The 20,043-nt window shown below is 38.2% G+C and overlaps 1 protein-coding gene across 1 annotated transcript; it reads left to right on the top strand.

Moving 5' to 3' along the window:
* Positions 1-12,844: 12,844 nt before the first annotated feature.
* Positions 12,845-17,978, top strand: LOC145779344 (alpha/beta hydrolase domain-containing protein 17B-like). The gene is made up of 5 exons (XM_082590907.1): positions 12,845-13,209; positions 14,895-15,169; positions 15,431-15,610; positions 15,747-15,880; positions 16,811-17,978. The coding sequence occupies exons 1-5, from the start codon at positions 13,009-13,011 to the stop codon at positions 16,897-16,899; spliced, it is 879 nt and encodes a 292-aa protein (XP_082447033.1). The 5' UTR covers positions 12,845-13,008; the 3' UTR covers positions 16,900-17,978.
* The last annotated feature ends 2,065 nt before the right edge of the window (positions 17,979-20,043 follow it).

Here is a 20,043-nt window from a genome sequence, read left to right as displayed (position 1 = left end):
TGAAAATCGGCCACCTGATGGTGCAATGTGTCTTGTGACGTAATCAGCTGGCAACCAAGTAAACAGCTTGATGCATTTGCCTTAAAAACGTCGCATAGGTCATTGTATATTGAGTAATAGAAGATCAGCATAAATAAGATGTCTGAAACAAGACAAGGATTTTTCTTTGAACCAAAAAGACGGCGACTTGACAGCGAAGAACATCATTCTGATTTGTGCTCTGACAACACCAGTTCGGACAGCAGTCGGATGGAAAATTTGCATTGAAAAAATGCAGGAAAATAATCTGCTTGAACCAAGTGGTTTATATCAACTAAAAGTAGCCGATGTATTCAGAGTTGCCTATTATTATGCCTACCCTGCCAATGTTTTACTGTCCTAAAAGTTTCAAAGTCTTGTTGTTTTCTTGCTTTGCTATTCGATCCAAACGTCCGATCGTACTCACAGACCTGTGTACCTAGGTCGATCGAGTTTTGTGGGTAGGCTACTGCATTGACAGTGGCTTTCACATATCTTGAAAAATCAAAGACAGAAGAAACAGCCTCAGGGATGAGGAGGTGTCTGGACTTGGTGCCTTGTAGCTCTGCTTGTAGATCACGTTGCTAATCGCTGGCCAGAAAATGATTGCTGCACACACGGCAGTGCTTGTTTACAGGTGGGTTTTTGAGTTTCATCGCTGAGATCCAATGCTTCAGCTTGTCGTCATTATTCAGACGTAAACGATGAAAGGATAGGCTACCCCTTTGACGATTCCCCGGTTAGTACAACCGGGAGCCATACAAGAAGCCACTAAAAACTCCTTAGCACAAAATTGTTCACTGTTTCGGTAGTCCACTCGATTTGTTCCTTGTGTTTGAACGCAAAACAGTAGACCTTGGAGTTAGATGCGGCTTTGCCAGCCAATGACGTCATCAAAAATTTTGACCAATCAGAATCATTCAATTCAAAAAAGGTTATTTTAGGTTTTTTAATAGACCGATCCATCGCCTAGCAACGCTCAGCCAATCAGAGCGAAGGAGAGCAAGCTATTTTTGCTAGCCCATTATCTAGCATTGCTTTTATGCAGTTTCTGTCACATTAATGCTGTGATTTTTTAGAAGTAGAATTTTCTTCTGCGGTACTTGCAGGTTTGACAGCAAATACCTATTTGAGATGTCTTAGAAAACTTAAAATCGGAAACCTGCTGCAAATAGTGCTTTCTAAGACACAGTTTAACTGGGTTGTTAGAGCCATGCAGTGTTATCAATGGTTTAAATAGTTGATTATATTTTTATAGAAGAAGTTAAAACAATGAAAACTATCAATACTACAAAAAAGTGCTCAATGCTAAGCAAAAAAGCAAAGCAGAGCAAATTAAATCAAATATAGTTATTACTATCTGAAGCCTTTACAAATTGTTTCACCTAACGGATCATCAGAAGGTCTTATTCAAATAGAATCCTGTCAGAAGAATATAGAAGAAGAATAACAGAAGAATAACTTCTTCTATATTCAAATAGAATATAGAAGAAGTTATATAGCCTGGATGGTGTGCTGTGCTGCAACTGCTACGTTGTTTGTTTGAGTTGTTACAATTCACTGGAGTGAAAAATTAATCTATAGGCCAAATCTTTTAAATGAAACCCATTTCTTAGCCTGCAAAGAGTCAAAAGTGGCTGATTTTCCAAAGACAATTTCAAACATTTTTCCAAAACAAAACTTCGTTCCTAAACTTTTCATCAAATTTTCCTATAATTCAACTGATGATCCACTGGGATGCACGGTGTGACAAAACATTTTAAATAAAGTAAACAATATCACACCAAATCAGAAGAATCGGTTTATTTAAATACAGAGCTTTCGCCACACAAGTGTGGCTTCGTCAGTATAAACTGCAACAATAATAAAGAATGATATACTATTAAGATGATTACCAGTATAAAATTTAATGAAAGTGTTAAAAAAGTAGATAATATAGTAAAAAAATAGAAAAGATCAAATATTATACATAACTATAAGACTTTAGGTCAGTAAACTAGATAATAAGGCGATAATCAACATGTATAAATTTAAATCTATTAAAATTGTAATTGAAGAGAACTTTTAACTATAAAACTAGTTTCTACGTATTATAGCTCCTATCATTTGTCTGACTTCTAACGATGACATAGCCTACACTATTTATTATCGTGATAGCAAGGAATAAAAACAAACTGAACCGCTAATTCAAACATGTTTGATGTAGCGGTTCAGTTTGTTTTTATTCCTTGCAAACATGTTTGAATTAGCGGTTCAGTTTGTTTTTATTCCTTGCTATCACGATAATAAATAGTGTAGGCTATGTCATCGTTAGAAGTCAGACAAATGATAGGAGCTATAATACGTAGAAACTAGTTTTATAGTTAAAAGTTCTCTTCAATTACAATTTTAATAGATTTGAATTTATACATGTTGATTATCGCCTTATTATCTAGTTTACTGACCTAAAGTCTTATAGTTATGTATAATATTTGATCTTTTCTATTTTTTTACTATATTATCTACTTTTTTAACACTTTCATTAAATTTTATACTGGTAATCATCTTAATAGTATATCATTCTTTATTATTGTTGCAGTTTATACTGACGAAGCCACACTTGTGTGGCGAAAGCTCTGTATTTAAATAAACCGATTCTTCTGATTTGGTGTGATATTGTTTACTTTATTTCAAACATTTTTCTTTGCATTTTTTGTATTTAATGGCACTTGTGGCATTTTGCGTCAAAAAATCAGACAGGGTTTTAAATTGCACGTGACTTAAACCAGTATAATATGCAAACAATTCACTAACAGGAGAATTTAAAATGGATCTTGCACTAAAAAATGACCCTTCTTGCAATTGCAGCAAAAGAAGAGATTGCGATTCATGTTGCATTTTTAGAGCACAAAGTTCTTCTTTCAAAGCTTGATTTTCAGTTATCAGGTTGCATGATGCATTATCGCATTGCATATAATGATGCAATGAACAGTGAATAAGATGACCATGTACAAAAGAAGCAAAAAAGTATTTCAGAAGCACAAAACTATAGCCTATTAGGTTATAATTATCCACGACATCTCATTTAGTCATTTTGCAATGGGTTGGGCTATGGTTTATTTCATGATTTGTATGAATTAATTACTGGTAGCTTACGGTAGGCTACTATAGGCTATTGGTATTAGGCTATATGTTTCAGTTCATTTTTTTTTATCTTATGCAACCATTGAATTTAAACAACCATTTAAACAACCAGGCTATGCTATTCATTGCAGAATCATGCAACCTGATAACTGAAAATCAAGCTTTGAAAGAAGAACTTTGTGCTCTAAAAATGCAACATGAATCGCAATCTCTTCTTTTGCTACAATTGCAAGAAGGGTCATTTTTTAGTGTAAGATCCATTTTAAATTCTCCTGTTAGTGAATTGTTTGCATATTATCCTGGTTTAAGTCATGTGCAATTTAAAACCCTGTTTGATTTTTTGACGCAAAATGCCACAAGTGCCATTAAATACAAAGAATGCAAAGAAAAATGTTTGAAATTGTCTTTGGAAAATCAACCACTTTTGACTCTTTGCAGGCTAAGAAATGGGTTTCATTTAAAAGATTTGGCCTATAGATTAATTTTTCACTCCAGTGAATTGTAACAACTCAAACAAACAACGTAGCAGTTGCAGCACAGCACACCATCCAGGCTATATAACTTCTTCTATAAAAATATGATCAACTATTCAATGCATTGATAACACTGCATGGCTCTAACAACCCAGTTAAACTGTGTCTTAGAAAGCACTATTTGCAGCAGGTTTCCGATTTTAAGTTTTCTAAGACATCTCGAATAGGTATTTGCTGTCAAACCTGCAAGTACCGCAGAAGAAAATTCTACTTCTAAAAAATCACAGCATAAATGTGACAGAAACTGCATTGTTTGTTTGTTTGTTTGTTTGTTTATCTTTATCCTGCATTGCGGGAAAGCGGACTTGAGCGCTATGCATCGGTGTACGCCTTCCGACATACACCTGACCCACGCTGCAGCCGACGGCAATGTCTGTTTCCGGTGGTCTACTCTACTTATGACGTAAATTTGGTACTACCCATTACTCGAAATCGATCACTAGGTAGAGGCAATTATCGTAAAGTTTCTTGCCCAGAGAAACAACAGCAAGTGCGGGTGGCTGGAGTCGAACATGCAGGCTCTCGACTGCGAGCCCAACGCGCATAAAAGCAATGCTAGATAATGGGCTAGCAAAAATAGCTTGCTCTCCTTCGCTCTGATTGGCTGAGCGTTGCTAGGCGATGGATCGGTCTATTAGCCTAATGGTAACACACAAAATAAAAAAATTGTTGAAAAACGTTTCATTTCAGAAAGATCTACAAATACAAAAGCCATGTATTTTCGTTGCAGTGCACCTTTAACCTGATATTTGCCGCAGGAGTCATAACGGCAATGCAATAGGACACAGTACAGTAGTTGAGTAGCATAATTACAATAGTCAATAGTAGCCTATGTTAATTGAGTTTCAGGCCAAATTTAGGTAGGGGTCCGCAGAATTAATAATTTGTCAAAAGGGGTCCGTGACAACAAAAAGGTTGGGAACCACTGCAGTAGTGCGATATAAAAACAAACTCCAGCTGACTGAACAATAGATGACACTGTGACGCAACACTAGAACAATGGGACGTCAACATTTCGCAGTTTGACAAAAAAAATGCAAACAACAACAAAGACATTAAAAAGTAGGCTATGCGTTGACGCTATGCGCTAAAAAACCGCGAAAACTTTACGGCGCAGCCTCAAGCGCAAACTATCCAAAAAATGTGGCCGCAAGCGTTAGCGCAAACAAAAAGTCTACGCCGCAAGTATGCGGCGTAGAATTTGCGGCGCATACGTACATCTCTGAATTTTAGTCGGTATTTTTGCTTTTACAAAATTGTTTTGCAAGTTTTTCGAAGATCAGATAATAAATTCCGAAAGGTTTCTTTCTTGCCTTCTTCTTCTTCTTGCGTTTGAGAGAAGGTATAAATTGACGATGGAATCCACGGGGGATGGAATTCTTTGCTGCCACGAGTAAGGTTTTGCAGAAGGCTTTATAAGACTTCTCCAGTCCGTCAGAAGTTGGTTCTCGGAGGTGCCGGGTTTTCTTTTCAACCAGGAGTGTGAGCTTGGTCCAGTGTGCCTTGCGAAAATTCCACCTCTTTACAGGTTTGCTTGGGACTGGGTTGAATGGGTTTTCAGGGGTGATGAGCGAAGGTCTATGTTGGGACTTAGGAAAGGAGCTAAGGATGGTAGAGTTTGGTAAAGGTCCTTTTAGGTTGGCAAAGGCCAGATCCGGATTGGTTGTTGTTTTCCATGTTCCTGACAAAACACTGTCTGGTTGTTTTTTTGCCTTGCCTCTTTCTTCCCTTATAACTAGAGACGAAAACCGTGGAAAAAAGGTCGATTTAGATTCTGGACTGTTGCTGAACGAGTTCTTATATTTTGGTCGAAAATATATTGATAAGCAGAGAGAAAAAAAGAGGAAAAAATGGGACAAAACACTAACCAAACAGCTTTTGTTTTGTTTCAAAGTACCGTGTCATATTTTAAACTGATTGTTCTCCTTTGGTATCATGCACATTATAACGTCCGCGTTTTGTCGCTTCTACCTTTTTCTAGACCTCTGCTATGTTTAGCATATATTGTTTTTTCGTTGTGAAGGTCAGAAATAAAAACAAACTGAACTATTTTTTAGATAATTTTTTGTTTTGAAAAAAAATTCGATGTGTATCTGGCAACTGCAATCTGGGGTGGGTTGAATAAGTCCAAGCCAGATCATAAGATTAAGTTACCAGCAGTCAAGCCAGTCATCATCACGATTGATTTTGCAATTTTCTTTGTTCAAGCGTATTGCCAATGGAATGGAGAACGATCATACGAAAATTGCAACAGCGTGATCAAAGAAGTTAAATTCAAAACAAATTAATACTGCCATTTTGGAATTTTTTAATGGACTTGTCTGGGGTTTAGAGACTCAGGGTTTAAAAGTGTTTGGGCTACAGTACTTTTTTTAGAACAGTGCTTAACAAATGCATCAGCAAAATTTGTAGCCTACATCCTAAAGTGAAGAGTTACTGTGGATGAATTTTTCTGAGGTTCATGAAATGTTTTCATGTTATTGTTATGTAATACCGTACGGTACGTAGTCGACATGGCGTATTCAATCAATTAATCATTTTATTTGTCATCATTAACGCGTCCGGGACGAAAAAGATACTAAGTAAAAAAATCGATATAGCGATATATCATGCACGCTATATCGATTTATCGATAAATCGATATAGCGTGCATGCGCAGTAAAAGCGACGTTAAGATTAAAAAAAGGCATGGAACGGTTGTATTTACGGCGTCGTAAATGTAGCCACTTCCTTAAAACATGCCTGAATGGAAAATCATGTAGTAGGCTATATATGTCAGTAGCTAGCAAGGCCACAAAACCCAAAAACAAATAGCAAAATATAAAACAAAAACAGAGAGAAGCACACATGTAGTAATGAATGGCAGCCTAAGGAATAGTGTTGTGGATTGAATTTACCAGTTCCAATATTGATGTGGATGAGCTCTGAGCAGTGATAATAATATGATGGAGAAAAAAAAAAACGACATAAAAGAAACCCATCCTCAGGCAAAAGCCCGTTTCGATGTGGCCCAGGAAAGCAGATGTTGTGTATTTGTGACCGTCGAGGTAATTGCGTCCACCTTACAAATTTGTAAATATTTTGCAGTTGAAAATATTTTGATAGAAAAAAGGTATGATAACAATTATACAGTCTTCGAAATTAGCCTCGGCAATCGGCAATTGCCGAGGTGATTGTCGAGGCACATGCATGAATGGCACATTAGCCTCGGCAATAAAAATGCCGAAGCCACACGAGCGCTTATAAGGACCACAAGATTACAAAAATAACCCTAATTTTCTTAGACCACACCAGACTAGGAGGTTGATTCAATCTTACTATTGCTTGATGTTTTTATTTGGGTTACTTTCTACTTCGCCGCCGCTTAGACACGTGCCCAGCTGGGAGAAGTGAATCTTTTATAGAAATATCACCCTATTTGCATTGATTCAACGCCAGTAGACGTCAAATTATTGTAAGCATTTACTCCTTATCGCGCTTCGCCTTCCGTCATCTCGTCCAGCTGTATCAGAAACAATCGCGCCGCTTTAACAACGAACCACACAACATCAACAGACGTCGAATACATGTAAGTAATAGGTTAACGCGTTAACCTTTAGAGTGAGCTTTGTTAATTGCAGTTTGTGATAGATGTCTGGTTGCGTAACAACAACAGGTGCAATTTTTATGCGCTGACAATGCTCATGTGAACTATAAAAAAAAGTTCGCAACCTTATAAATACTGGCTTAATTGTTACGCAAAAGTTATTCTTTCATCGAATGCTTGTTCTTTACCAGTGTCATTGCCAATATAAATCTTGGTAAAGGAAGATACAGTTAAAAAGTGGAATTTACCTGCTATAGGTTATGAAACAGAGGGGACAGAAAGAAAAGTTAGTGTAGTACTGTATTTTGCAAAATTTGTAAAGAATTTTATGACGTAAGCAAATCGGAATTAGAAAAGCTACGGGACCCAGTTAAAAAAGTAGTACAAAATTGGATAAATGGTACTTCGGCAGTAAACAAAAGTAATGCTTCCGATCATGTGACATCGCGCGTTCATGAACGGGCAGTTTTGCTTCTTCAAGCTTAAGCTTCAAGCGTCGTAAGACATGACGTCGTCGTCATTTCTTATTGGGCATTGTTGTTACGCAATACAACCGGTTGGGAAAATTAAATCGATTTGTGCTGACTCGAACGTTGAATCAACCCAAAAATAACATACTTCCCCCCCCCGTGAGTTATTTAACATAAATTATTGTAACAGCGTGCGTATCGCGTTGCTCGCTTTATCGTTACTTTTGCTATTATTACATCACAACAAATCAAACAATGCGGTCTTGATAGACTACTCTATTATATTTTTCGCTTCTCGTTTTACATGTTGTGGTAGCCTACAATTTTTTCGTAATAAACGTTCACAGCAATTGCCGAGGCAATTTCAACCTTTGCCGTTTGGCCTCGGCAACGTTTTTGCCAAAGTAAAAATATGCTAATTTCAAAGACTGAGTATATATATACAGTATAAGAAATCTTATCAAAACTTTTCACATTTTAGCATGACTTCAGAAAAATCTGGAAGCTGATACGTGGTCTAGAGATACAGTAGTAAAAGTGCTTTTTGGGGTATCTGAATTTTTAGATGTGAGTTGCATATATAACAAACAGAAAATGTAAGTCATTGGGGCAAAACGGGACAGAGCTACTTGGGGCAGGATGGGACATATGTCCCGTCTTGCCCCACTGAAGTTATCAATTTTCAATGATATGCCAGCCCAACTTGTCACGTAGGCAAGGCCTACTAGCTAGTGCAAATGCTAAGTTAACTAGTAACTTGAGAGTTAGGCACCTATTAGTAAGCTTTGCATCACACCTCCCACTGGGACCACTGTACTATAAATGGTAGTGGAGAGGTTAAGTGGATTTTGTTTTATTGTAAAGTTGAAGCAGTTTTAGCATGCTGTAGCCAACTTTTGTTTAAACAGTTATGATTTAACAATGGGTGGCTTGACCGTAGAACATAAAATGGTTGTCACATATGTTATTATCTCTTGATTATTATTATCTCATTAAACTAAGTCAAGGCCTCTACAGACCAAAGGACCATTTTTACGGTCAAGTGAAGCATACACGCCGACTTCCGGGGGGCGGCGCCCCCCCATAAATTTATGGTTGAGGGGCAACAAAAATGGCTATTACAAGTAGTGTTTAAAGTTAAAATACTTCGCAAAAGAGATTTAGATTGATATTTAAACGGACTTAAAGAACGCCGAAAGCGAAAAACTGCCTACGTTGCTCTTGCCCGCAAGACACCAGCTGATCGCATGGCTTTCTCTGGAACGTGAATTACTCAGACAGCAAAATCCGGCCCTGACTACTGAGATGCGCACGGCACGCACGCTCACAGTCACAAACTGCTTATCTTCCCGCGCGTAAGGAGCAACTGCAAAGTCAAAACGCATGGTAGCGAAAAAGCGAATGCAAGGTTGAATGTTTATTCTCATTTCACGAGTTATCCAAACGTCCGTTCGATTTTTTTGTGACTTCAAACATAAAATCGATTTTAGCAAACACAATGAACAATTATGTGAATACAGCTTAAAGACAAAAACGCATTTTTCAAAACTGTCATCCGTGTTTTGCTTCAATAAGCATTGTATTGTTGTATATTTTGTACAAATAGATACATCTCATACACTCATAACTATACACTCATCTATATACACTCCTGCACTACCGTAGCCTATACTCGAGTATAGGCCGATCTCGTGTATAAGTCGAACCCCTACTCTTGAGCTGAAATCGGTGATACTTCATTCTCCCGTGTATAAGTCGAATAGCTTAATACCGACACTACCATTCGATGGTTCATCTATTGGCATTGACATACGGTGAAGAAATTTTAAAGCAGAGCGTAGAGTAACTTACGCTGCTGGAATAGTCATGTAACTATTCATGCAATATTAAGTAAACAAGCTAAATTAGACGCGATATTTTCAACGAGGTCTTCCCGCTGTGAGATCAATTATGATTCCACAGAACGCATTGTTTTGTTCGCAATGTGTGAGAATTAAATTGAAAACCGATAAAAGAAAAGGTGTTTAATGGTCTTGGTCGCAGATATTGCTTGCATTAACGACATCTTTTACCGCTATTATCACCTAGCCAACCTGACATCATTGTTTTATGCGGCTGCTAAGGTTTGACATCGACTTCAACGATCGTGGAATGTTACGTAATAAGAACGATTATATATATCCTACATGCAAAAATAAAATTGAAATTGATCTCTTAAAACAGCTCTTCCTGCTGTTTTGTCTGGTGAGCTTTGCATATTGCTCAACAAGTGCATAAAGTTTAGAATTGACAAGAAATCATTCAATTTGAAAATTAAGTTTGAATTGTTGTAAATAAACGTATTCAAAACTTTTACTTCAGCCGACAACATTTCATACTCCGTAATCTACGTCGGCAATAATTTTGCCGCAGCAAAAATGCGTTCATTTTGGAAATTGCCGAGCTGGAAACAACAGCTTGTTCCGTAAGTTGAACCTGTTTTTTTGAGGTGAAAATCACTTGCGAACATCTCAACCTGTACTCGAGTATTCGTTGTTAACGCTTTGAAGGTAAGTAATTACCAAAACGAGGTTAATAAAACTGAAAGCGGGTTTCATCTCTGCTTGAGATCATGATTTTTTTGCGTTTTATTTCGATAGCTTCACTGTCTTGATCGTTGCTATTCACTCGCAGGAAAAGGAAATGAATTGGCTTGTTTTCCAGCTGTTCCAATTGTGAGCTAACAATATCAAAATTTTTATGACTAGGCGTACTGCATGCGCAAAACTAATCGTTTCAAGCAGCGGTTCTAATAAATTCGGTTTGCAGCCAAGGTGTCAATATAAACAAGACAGTCCCCTTAATCAAAGACTATTTTAATTGAGTAAAATAGCGTTATAGTTATGATGTCATCACCTTTCTCTCGCCCCCACATGGTTTTATGAAAAGTTGGCGCCTATGAAGTGAAGGACCATCTTTTTTATCTCAAAATTCTATCTTTGACTTGAATAAACAACGGAACAAGCAATCAATCAATTGTCTGTACTTGAAAGCCTAACATAGTTATTCTCTGAAAAAAATGGTGCCACGAAAACTGTTCTGCTTATAATAGGCGTGGCAATTTTGTATGTGATTTTTATCGAAAAAAGTAGTCTGTCATTTTGCCCTGATGTCATTACGTGTGCTGTAAATGCAAGTCATTTTTGAAATTACAAGATATTATCAGTGGATTTGTGGTTTTACAGTTGATTCCTCATATAAACAATACTCTAATGAATTTTGGTGACAATGAAGCAAGATGGGACATGTGTCCCATCCTGCCCCAGGTGTGGGACAAGATGGGACAAATTAATTTTATTTATTTTTGTTAATTACGGTATGAAGTCATGCGATACTGACTGAGTCTCTATATCTTGCTGGTTGGTAGTGGTGTGCAATGGAAATAACATGATACCAAAGTTACCGATGTTGATAAAAATGAATTCTGCAAAACATCGATTAAAGTTAAGTGCCTCGGCCTGCCCCACTCTCCCCTAATGTAGCGATTCATGAATCCGGCCCGCCAAGTACTTCATTTTCTCATATCAAGGCCGCCAACTGGAGAAGTTGCCCGCCCCTGCCTTACCCCTTCCTAACCCCTTTCTAACTTTAATCCTAACTCTGACAACACCTGATTGTAACCATGGCAACAAGTGGGTAAAAGTAGCCACTTTGAATAAAAATTGGCATTCTGACTTTTAAGCAGCATAAAAAATTGCTTTTATCATGATCTGCGTGTTGTTGCTGTCATTGCATGATTTACTGCGCGTTTTTTACGAATTTTTTTTATTGTGCGGATTGCGCAGAATTATTTCTCCAAAATGACAATGGTGTTTGGACGTGTTTTGGATTTGAAACTGTAATCACACAATGCGCTATTGCAATTTTAATGCACGCAACAATTCCTCTAAATTGTTACATGTTTAAGAGTATGAAAACATATTTCTAATAAAAGAAAGAGTACGGTAGCTGTTTGAATTAACAAATATAATTTCAACACTTACGTGAGATGGCATGACAATATCCAGGCATGGACCGAACTCAATTTGACAACACTGGGTGAACTAGCTAAAAATCGGGACTTGTTTAAATAGATAACCTATGTTGATGCACAATATGCTGCAAGCGGAGATGGCGATTGACTATATCTTGGTTTAAAGTCCTGGGCCTTTAAAACTTAAACGGCCCTATTCTGTAAATTCAGTGCTGAAACCATTCGTTTGCAATGCTACTCATTAGGTTAGTGACAAAAGATTGAGCGAGCACAACGAGCAAGAAACTTATGCAAAATGTAGACAATTTAAGTGTTTTTGCTTTGAATTTGAAGGGAGCTACGTGACCAAGTGCCCTCTCCATGGATACGTTGCTGCTTTGATAGATGGGTCTGCTACTATTCGGTAAGTCCGATTCGGTGAGTTCCTAACCTCTAACCCTTAACCCAAACCCCAAACCCTAAAACGGCAATGATAATTAGGCTACGGTACCCGATAATTTTAAAAAAAAAATAAAAAAATCCCCCTTTAAGGGATCAGACTCAACGAATCGGACTCACCGAAACGGGCCATTCCGTTGATAGATATACAACAGGCTGCAGTTAATATTCTTTTGTATGTATTAGAACAAGTGTTTTTACGGTATAGGCCTATAATCAATTTATTCTTTGGCTAAGGACATAGCCCACTTTGCACTATTGAGGGCCATTTTGGACGTGTATTCTCGCAACCCGATAGCAACTTTTTGGCGACCCGGTTGTTTGGGAACCCCTGAACTAGCCAACATCTGCCACCTACCTAAAATATGCGACTGTACAAAGTGTACATACTTTGACAAGACTGTTGTTGACACAAAAATCTCTAACTCTTTTTCCCATCTTTCCTTCTTCTTAACTCATTGAAAGTGTAAATAACAACCAGCATGTGCAATTGTGCATCAACCCGGATACAACAGTAAATCATTGTTATTTGATAGTTTTTTAGTTTTAGCCTACAAGTGTGATAATGAGTTATGATCTCTTCCACTTTGGTGATGGTGATTTAGGTAATTTTCAATAACTGCAGCAACCAAAGTATTTCTCATTTCACACTCTCTTCAGGACGTGACTTCCAATATTTGTAAGTAGCATTAACTTTGTAGAAAACATGTGCATATACAATTATACATAGGACAGAGTATAGTGTCATTTGCTATGTGTCTTACGGTTGCCCAATAGAACCACCACAAGCAATTTATATTGTTTGCTGAAACCAATTAACCTGAAGTTATGACAAGTTTATCATGTCGGGAACTGTGTCGCCTATTCTGTTGTCCACCTTGCCCTGGTCACATTGCATCGAAGCTTGCTTTCATACCACCAGAGCCCACTTACAGCATCACCATGGACGACAGTGGCAGCAAATATTTACTCCACCTGACGGAAAAAGCAGAATGGCAATACTCAGACAGAGAGCGACAGAATTTAGAAGTGAGTTGGTTTGCTCAAAGTAATACTTGTATAGGACTGTAATTTGAATTTGGCATGGATATTGGTTGTCTAAGACTATGTGATTAGGTTGTCTAAGACATTGCCAACACTCAACAGTACCCTTTTTGCAAAGCACGTTGCCAGTTAGCTGTTTCAGTGACTCCTGTTTATGATGTCATGAGTGCCTTGTTGTTATTTGATTAAGTGCCACCAAAGAAAAATAGATTGAATCCTCTTTGAGTATTTTCCCAGTCATTACTGCACTGTACGAAGATCGAACAGTATATGATTGGCAATGGTTTGATATTTTTTTATGGTACCGTACATTGAAAAGTTTGATTATTTATTGAATAGTTATTGTTTCTAGCACCAGCTGCAATGTTCATCTGATGAAAGAGGAAGTAAATTGCTTTGACACTGACATTTTGCGCACCATAACAATGCACATCCTCAGAGTGAATAACATACAAAATAAAATTTACGAGTTTATATTGTTTGTTCCACAAGGATAAGAGTTAAACTGACTTGTGCAGGCGGTGGTGGATAGTCTGTGGCAGAATTAGTGGTGTGATACTGACAATCGTCAATTCTTGCTACAATCAGCTGCCGAGAAACATGACATTATATTTGTTACATCAAGCAGATTATGAATTATGATATGCAATTATACCCCATATAAACTTCAAGTTTTCTCAGTGTGTGTATTTTTATGTAAGCATAATTGAATCAATGATTGCATGTTATGGTATCATGATAATATTCTGTCACGACCGACCTGTCATGAGACAACTATCCAGTGTCGACAACTGATCTGTCATAGGGACATCTCACTGGAAGACTACTTGGTATCTATTGAGCTTATCTTTCCGTTTACTTTTGTTTACTGATGTTAAATTCCTATCACAGAATTTTTCATTAGGCACTTGCTGTTACGCATACATTATCCAACATGTGCTTGAAACAGGAAGAAGTTAGAAGCAAAATATTTCAAAAACCAAACATGATACGTTTGGGCGATACATAATATTTTGAACACTTTAAAAAATGTCTTGTAATTTTTGTTAAAAAGTCGTTAAAAAAATACCATTTTGTATAATCGAGTCGTCTGAGATGCCTATTTTGCTAGTCTTATGGGAATGACTAGCATTGGCCAAGTTCGCATTTTTTACATCGAAGTGGTGTTACCGCACTAAATATTATGCATTTTCCATCTTGAAAGACTGAAAGGAACACAATGAAATTATTTGATTCAATAGCTGGTATGATAACATACGTCCAGGTTCGAGTCAAGCAACTAATGGGAATGCTGTGGTAAGAAAGGGTTGCCATAATCGGATTAGTAAGATCAACAAAAAGCCTAGAGTCTAGGCTTGGCCCTAGGCTAGGTCTAGGCCCTAGACGCAGCATAAAATATCTGCACATGGCAAGAATAAAGAAGAATTTGCCAAGTATTTTGCGGTGAGATGTCTCTGCGACAAGTCAGCCGCCACAGAATGTTATGTACCCATATAGTTCTGTAATAAATTCTATCTTTCATATTGTTTGTGTACAGGGTTGTTTTAGATATGTATTCTTTTAATTTTCAAAAGTAGTAAGCAATAGCAGAATTGCATGGTGTTCTGAAACGGTCATTATTGCGCTATCAAAGTTATTTTACCTAAGGCATTTTATTTGCTTTTTTTCAGGTATTTTTTACCCAATCATCCCGGGGGAACCGGATTGCGTGTATGCATGTGAAGTGCAGTGGTGAAGCGCCCACTAGCAGATATACGTTGCTGTTTTCCCACGGAAATGCAGTTGATATCGGACAGATGAGCTCCTTCTATGTTGGCCTATCAGCTCGTCTTGGTGTTAATATATTTTCGTACGATTACTCTGGATACGGTGCAAGCACTGGGCAACCTACCGAAAAGAATATATACGCTGACATTGAAGCAGCTTTCATGGTGCTGAGACAAAAGTATGTGAATGAGTTTACTGATGATGTAAGCTTGGTATTTGTGATAAAGATAAAGATATTGCATGAACTGTGTTAGTAAGAGCGTAAGTAAAGTAGAAATATAAAAAATGCGAAATAATAATAACTATAATTTCATTCTGCGTTTATTGTGATAACATAAAGTACAACGTAAGATACAGAACAGATGCAACTTAAATCGTATGCAAGTTGTGCAAGTTATTGAGAACAGACGAATTAAATGTCTTGTTCTGCTGTGTTCAGGTACTCAGTTAATCCTGACAACATAGTGCTCTATGGTCAAAGTATAGGAACAGTCCCTACAATTGACCTAGCGAAGAAGTATGAGTGTGGAGCTGCCATCCTTCACTCCCCGCTTCTCTCCGGCTTGCGGGTTGCATTCCCTGATACAAAAAGAACATGGTTTTTTGACGTTTTTCCAAGGTTTGTTTTTATTAATAAAAAAGGTAGAGAGTATTACACTAAATTGACAAATTCAAGGATTTTTGTAGTTTTAGTTGTTTTTGTTGATTTAGCTTTGTTTCTTGTATTTTTCTGATAACTCTAATTTACGTTTCAGCATTGAAAAAATTCCAAGAGTGACTTCCCCGGTTTTGGTTATCCACGGCACAGAAGATGAGGTCATCGATTTCTCGCATGGACTGGCAATCTACGAGCGCTGTCCCCGGGCCGTGGAGCCATTATGGGTCGAAGGTTTGCTAACACGTTCTCACTTGTTTCGGTTTCAACTTGTTGACAGAACCAACAATTAACTGTTTCACTGTTAGCCTCAACAAGGCAGCGCCATCCAGTCAGCATTGCCAACAACCTCCCCCACTGAGCGTGGGCGAATGGTTCAGGTTTATTTAAAGTATTTTAGTTGGAAAACAATTGCGCATTCAACTAAAAATTTTAACTGGTGAACGCTGTAGATGCAAAAGAAATTCAGTTGACGCTTTTGTCGTATAGTATATTAGGATTTTTTACAGTATAATATATGGTTTGAATCGTGGTTTGGATTTAATGAAATGTAGGTTATAGTTTATTTACATCGACCAATAGGGCCATAATTAAAACAACATGTAGAACAAAACATTACCTTAGATTGTAACCACATTCGAACATCTCGCTAAGTGTCTTCCCCCAACACAGCCTCGTATTCTTGGTGGGCATCAGACCCATTGTCTTTGCAAAGCGTCGTGCAGAACCAGGTCTGTGGAGTCGGAAAGGTTTTGCGTGGTCGGAGTGGTTAAAAAAAGGCCGATTCCACCTTGATACACAACGATTAACTACAAAAACATTTTTTGCAATCTTTTTCAAAAATATTGTTTCTTGTTATCCGTATTGTGCCCTAAAACTTTACCAGAAATAAGAAGCGTATATTCGTGTTAGTTTTTGTGAAAGTCACCATTTCAATTTCGATCACAGGTGTAGCTTAAGTGAAATTGAATTGAAAATAAATGAAAAAAGATGAAAATTAAAAAATATGGCAATGCTGAAGCTGAAGTCAGACAGTTATGAACCGAGGAATTAGAATTAGAGTCGTATATTATTCGCCCGACTCCCTGCCTTGTGCAGAACTCACCATCGGGAGGAGCCATCAGATCTTGATTTGGACCTACGTTGATAACTTGTTGTTGACAGGCGCAGGCCACAATGACATCGAGCTGTACAGCCAGTACGTGGAGCGGCTCCGTCAGTTTCTTCATGTTGAGCTTCCCAACCAGCGTTAGTTGGTGACGTCAACAGATGAAGGTCATCGGCAATGTGTGTGAGCATTGCTGATCAAACCCTGCACTTAATCTGTCGGATCTTTGCGGATGCGATTCGAAGTAGATTGAACCCCATCATCCTAGTGGTTTGTTACTTTGCCACAACACAATCATCTTCTCAATGAAGCTCCACCTATTGGAGAATCTTCTCATGAGTTTACAGATATAATTTCAGCAGCAATTTTCATTACGTTTGTCATTGTTTGTTCAATTTCACATTTCGCAGTGTTGCGTTTCCTCACTTGGAAGTTGTTAGATGTATTTTCTTGTTTGTAATCACTGCGACGTGTTTGATCCATTTGCCGTTAGTCGGTGGCCTGTGCAACATTTTCGTTGTTTCTACACCTAATGATCGTACAAATTTCTCAAAACATTCTGCTCTGTAGAAAATCACGGCTCTTCGTGCAGTCCCAGACGTCAAAGTGACGTCAAAGCTGAGGTGTCAACACATAGTTTGCAGTTATCAAGCCACCCTGCCAAGGTCCACATGAGTGACTAGCAGGCTTCTAAAATAGAGCAGCTCTACTTACCGGTACTCGGCTTTCTATGAAATGGAATTCAATCTTGCTGCTATTCTTTCAACCATCAAGTAGTTCTCTGTTTAAAAGCTTGGTGAACCCTGTTTTTGAGTTTGTGATTGAAATTTAACTTTATTTTTAGCTTATAAGCAAAGAGATACAATGAAATGACAATTAGGAAAACTACTGAATTTATGATTTTTGTTTTGTGTGCTTTATGTGGCTGGAATGTTATGCCAAATTAGGAAATTCTCTTCACAGAGCTGACAAGCTCTATTTAACGTTTTCAACCCATTGCTGTTTTGTATTGTCTCACAATGGTCCACTTTGTGGGCAAAGATGTTCAGGCCAGTGTGGCCTCATTTTCGTTGCGTGCTACTGTAGCAAGAGCGTCAAGTTATATGACGGAATATTTTCGGAAGCGGCGACTGTGGGGTGAAGGTCAACAATGTATTAACTGTACCGTTTTTTGCGGTGATATCTAGTTACGTACGTTCAAAACATCAAAAAATCTTGTAAATACGGGTTTTGTGGTTTAGTGCTGTGAACTAACTTTACGTTTTAGTCAAAAACAGTGGAGTAAGAAAATAATTTAGTTTTTTTGTTGTGGTGGTTAGAAATATGAGACGTCAAAGGTTAGTCCGCCCCATTAGCTCAGTGGTTACGCGCTCCTCAAGATCAAGCGGCGCTGGCTCGACTCTTGGAGTGTGCGCTTGAGCAACGCATTTCTGGGCTGCTCTCCATTCAGCGGCACGTAATGGACGGAATAATTCCCCGGCAACAATCAGAAACTTCACTCTGCCAAACTCAGTCACCGGCGATGCGTCAAGAGCCTCTACAAGTATGCGAAACTACTAGGAGAAACCAACTAACTTACTAGAAGAAACCTATCACGGCTTTGTCAGTCCGAGGATAAAGATTCAAGACCGCTCGAACATTTTGTGTAACAGTACTGTTTCTCGTCCATCTGTGATGTCATTATGACGTTTGTTACGATCTGTGCTTCTCGTTTGGATCGCCGTGTGAGTGCTTCAAGTGCACTAGAAAGATGCTATTTGAAAATACACAACCTATTTGCTGACTACGAAAAGTACTAAGCCTCAATCTTCCGAGACAATGATGTGAAATCACAGGATGACTGTCGGCTGCATAGCCGACTGGTGAGAGCCCTGAACGGCAATCAAAAGGCCGCCGGTTCGACTCCGCCCAAGAGCATACGATTCTGTCTCTGCCAGGACACTTAAAGGCACGCCTGAAGGTGGACACGAAGATTGGCTTCCTTACCTTTCCGTCCACTTAATCTAAATCTTCAACCACCGGGTGTACGCCTGGATACGATACACATGATGACTTTATAAGCTGCACAGACATAAAGTTGAATTCAACTAAACAAGACTGGGTTGTGCAACAAACAGGAGTCGCACCACAGAGAGCTAACTCAGCATCCGAATGTCCTTTCTGACATCTCTCCTTTACCAATGTGTTCTATGATTTCTGAAGTATTCTTCTAAAAAGTGTCTTAATTTTGACTTTTTTCCTACCCACGCGCTCTGTCTCACGGATGGCGCGAAACCTGGTATGGCGTTAGAATATTTAAAGTGCCCCTGACAGGTTGGATCCAAGTATAGTAACTTTTTAAAGCATCTCCTAGCGCAGAATTACACTTAGCGAACTTTTTAATCTTAACCTCGTAGCTCGACTGGTTAGGGCGTAATTTAATCAAACGACTGCTCCGCAGCGCCACCACAGGCGAAACTCCATATTTCACTGCTCTGGGACGACTTTGGTGGTATTACGTCATCCTAAGTGGACGTCGTTAGCAACGGATGAAACAAACACTCTAGATGTAATTGGTGGATCACAGTTTGGTCGGAGTTGGTACAAGCGGTTGCTTTTTTCGAAGATTTATTGTTTTTTGCAGTTTAATAAAACTATACTGGATACGTTCCTACAAAACCTAAAATATACTTGAAGTAAAAAATGAAGAAATCGTACGAATCATCATTCATATTTAATTCATCATCACTATTCAAAAATAAATAAAAGTTCTCTCTCTCTCTCTCTCTCATAATGTGCCTTTAGTTGGCCATTGAAATCCTGTGTAACTGCCATCTGGATCTGGAAAATTGTTTCGGATTCGCCAAACAATGCATGACGGCATCACAATCCGATTGTTGCTTCCGAGAGCATCACCTTGTAGTATACACTCCAACACATGCCTGTGGGCATTTTTACTTGATTGGTATTAACAAAATCATCTTCAGTGAAGTGAACATATACGACTAGTTTTGTATGGCCCATCCCACTTTCGAACACTTGAAGAAAACTTTGACCATTTTCTTCTCAGTACCTTGTTTTGTGGGAAAGTGGGAAAAGAAAGCACACGGTCTTTGTCACTGACAAGTGACAATGTCACATAAACAGCAATTTGTAGGCATTGCCTCAACCATAAATTAAAGGTACTGTTTGTGAGATACTGTTGTTTCACTGCAAATAGCTATAGCCAGATTAGGACAAATAAAAAAGTATGAAAATTATAGCCCTATGAAACTGCAATTTCAATTGAATTGAGATGCTGTTTGATAAA

Source organism: Aplidium turbinatum, chromosome 11 (assembly GCF_918807975.1).
Source record: "Aplidium turbinatum chromosome 11, kaAplTurb1.1, whole genome shotgun sequence".
Lineage (NCBI taxonomy): Eukaryota > Metazoa > Chordata > Ascidiacea > Aplousobranchia > Polyclinidae > Aplidium > Aplidium turbinatum.
Note: the sequence above shows the minus strand (reverse complement) of the source record. Positions and strands in the feature narration are given on the sequence as shown.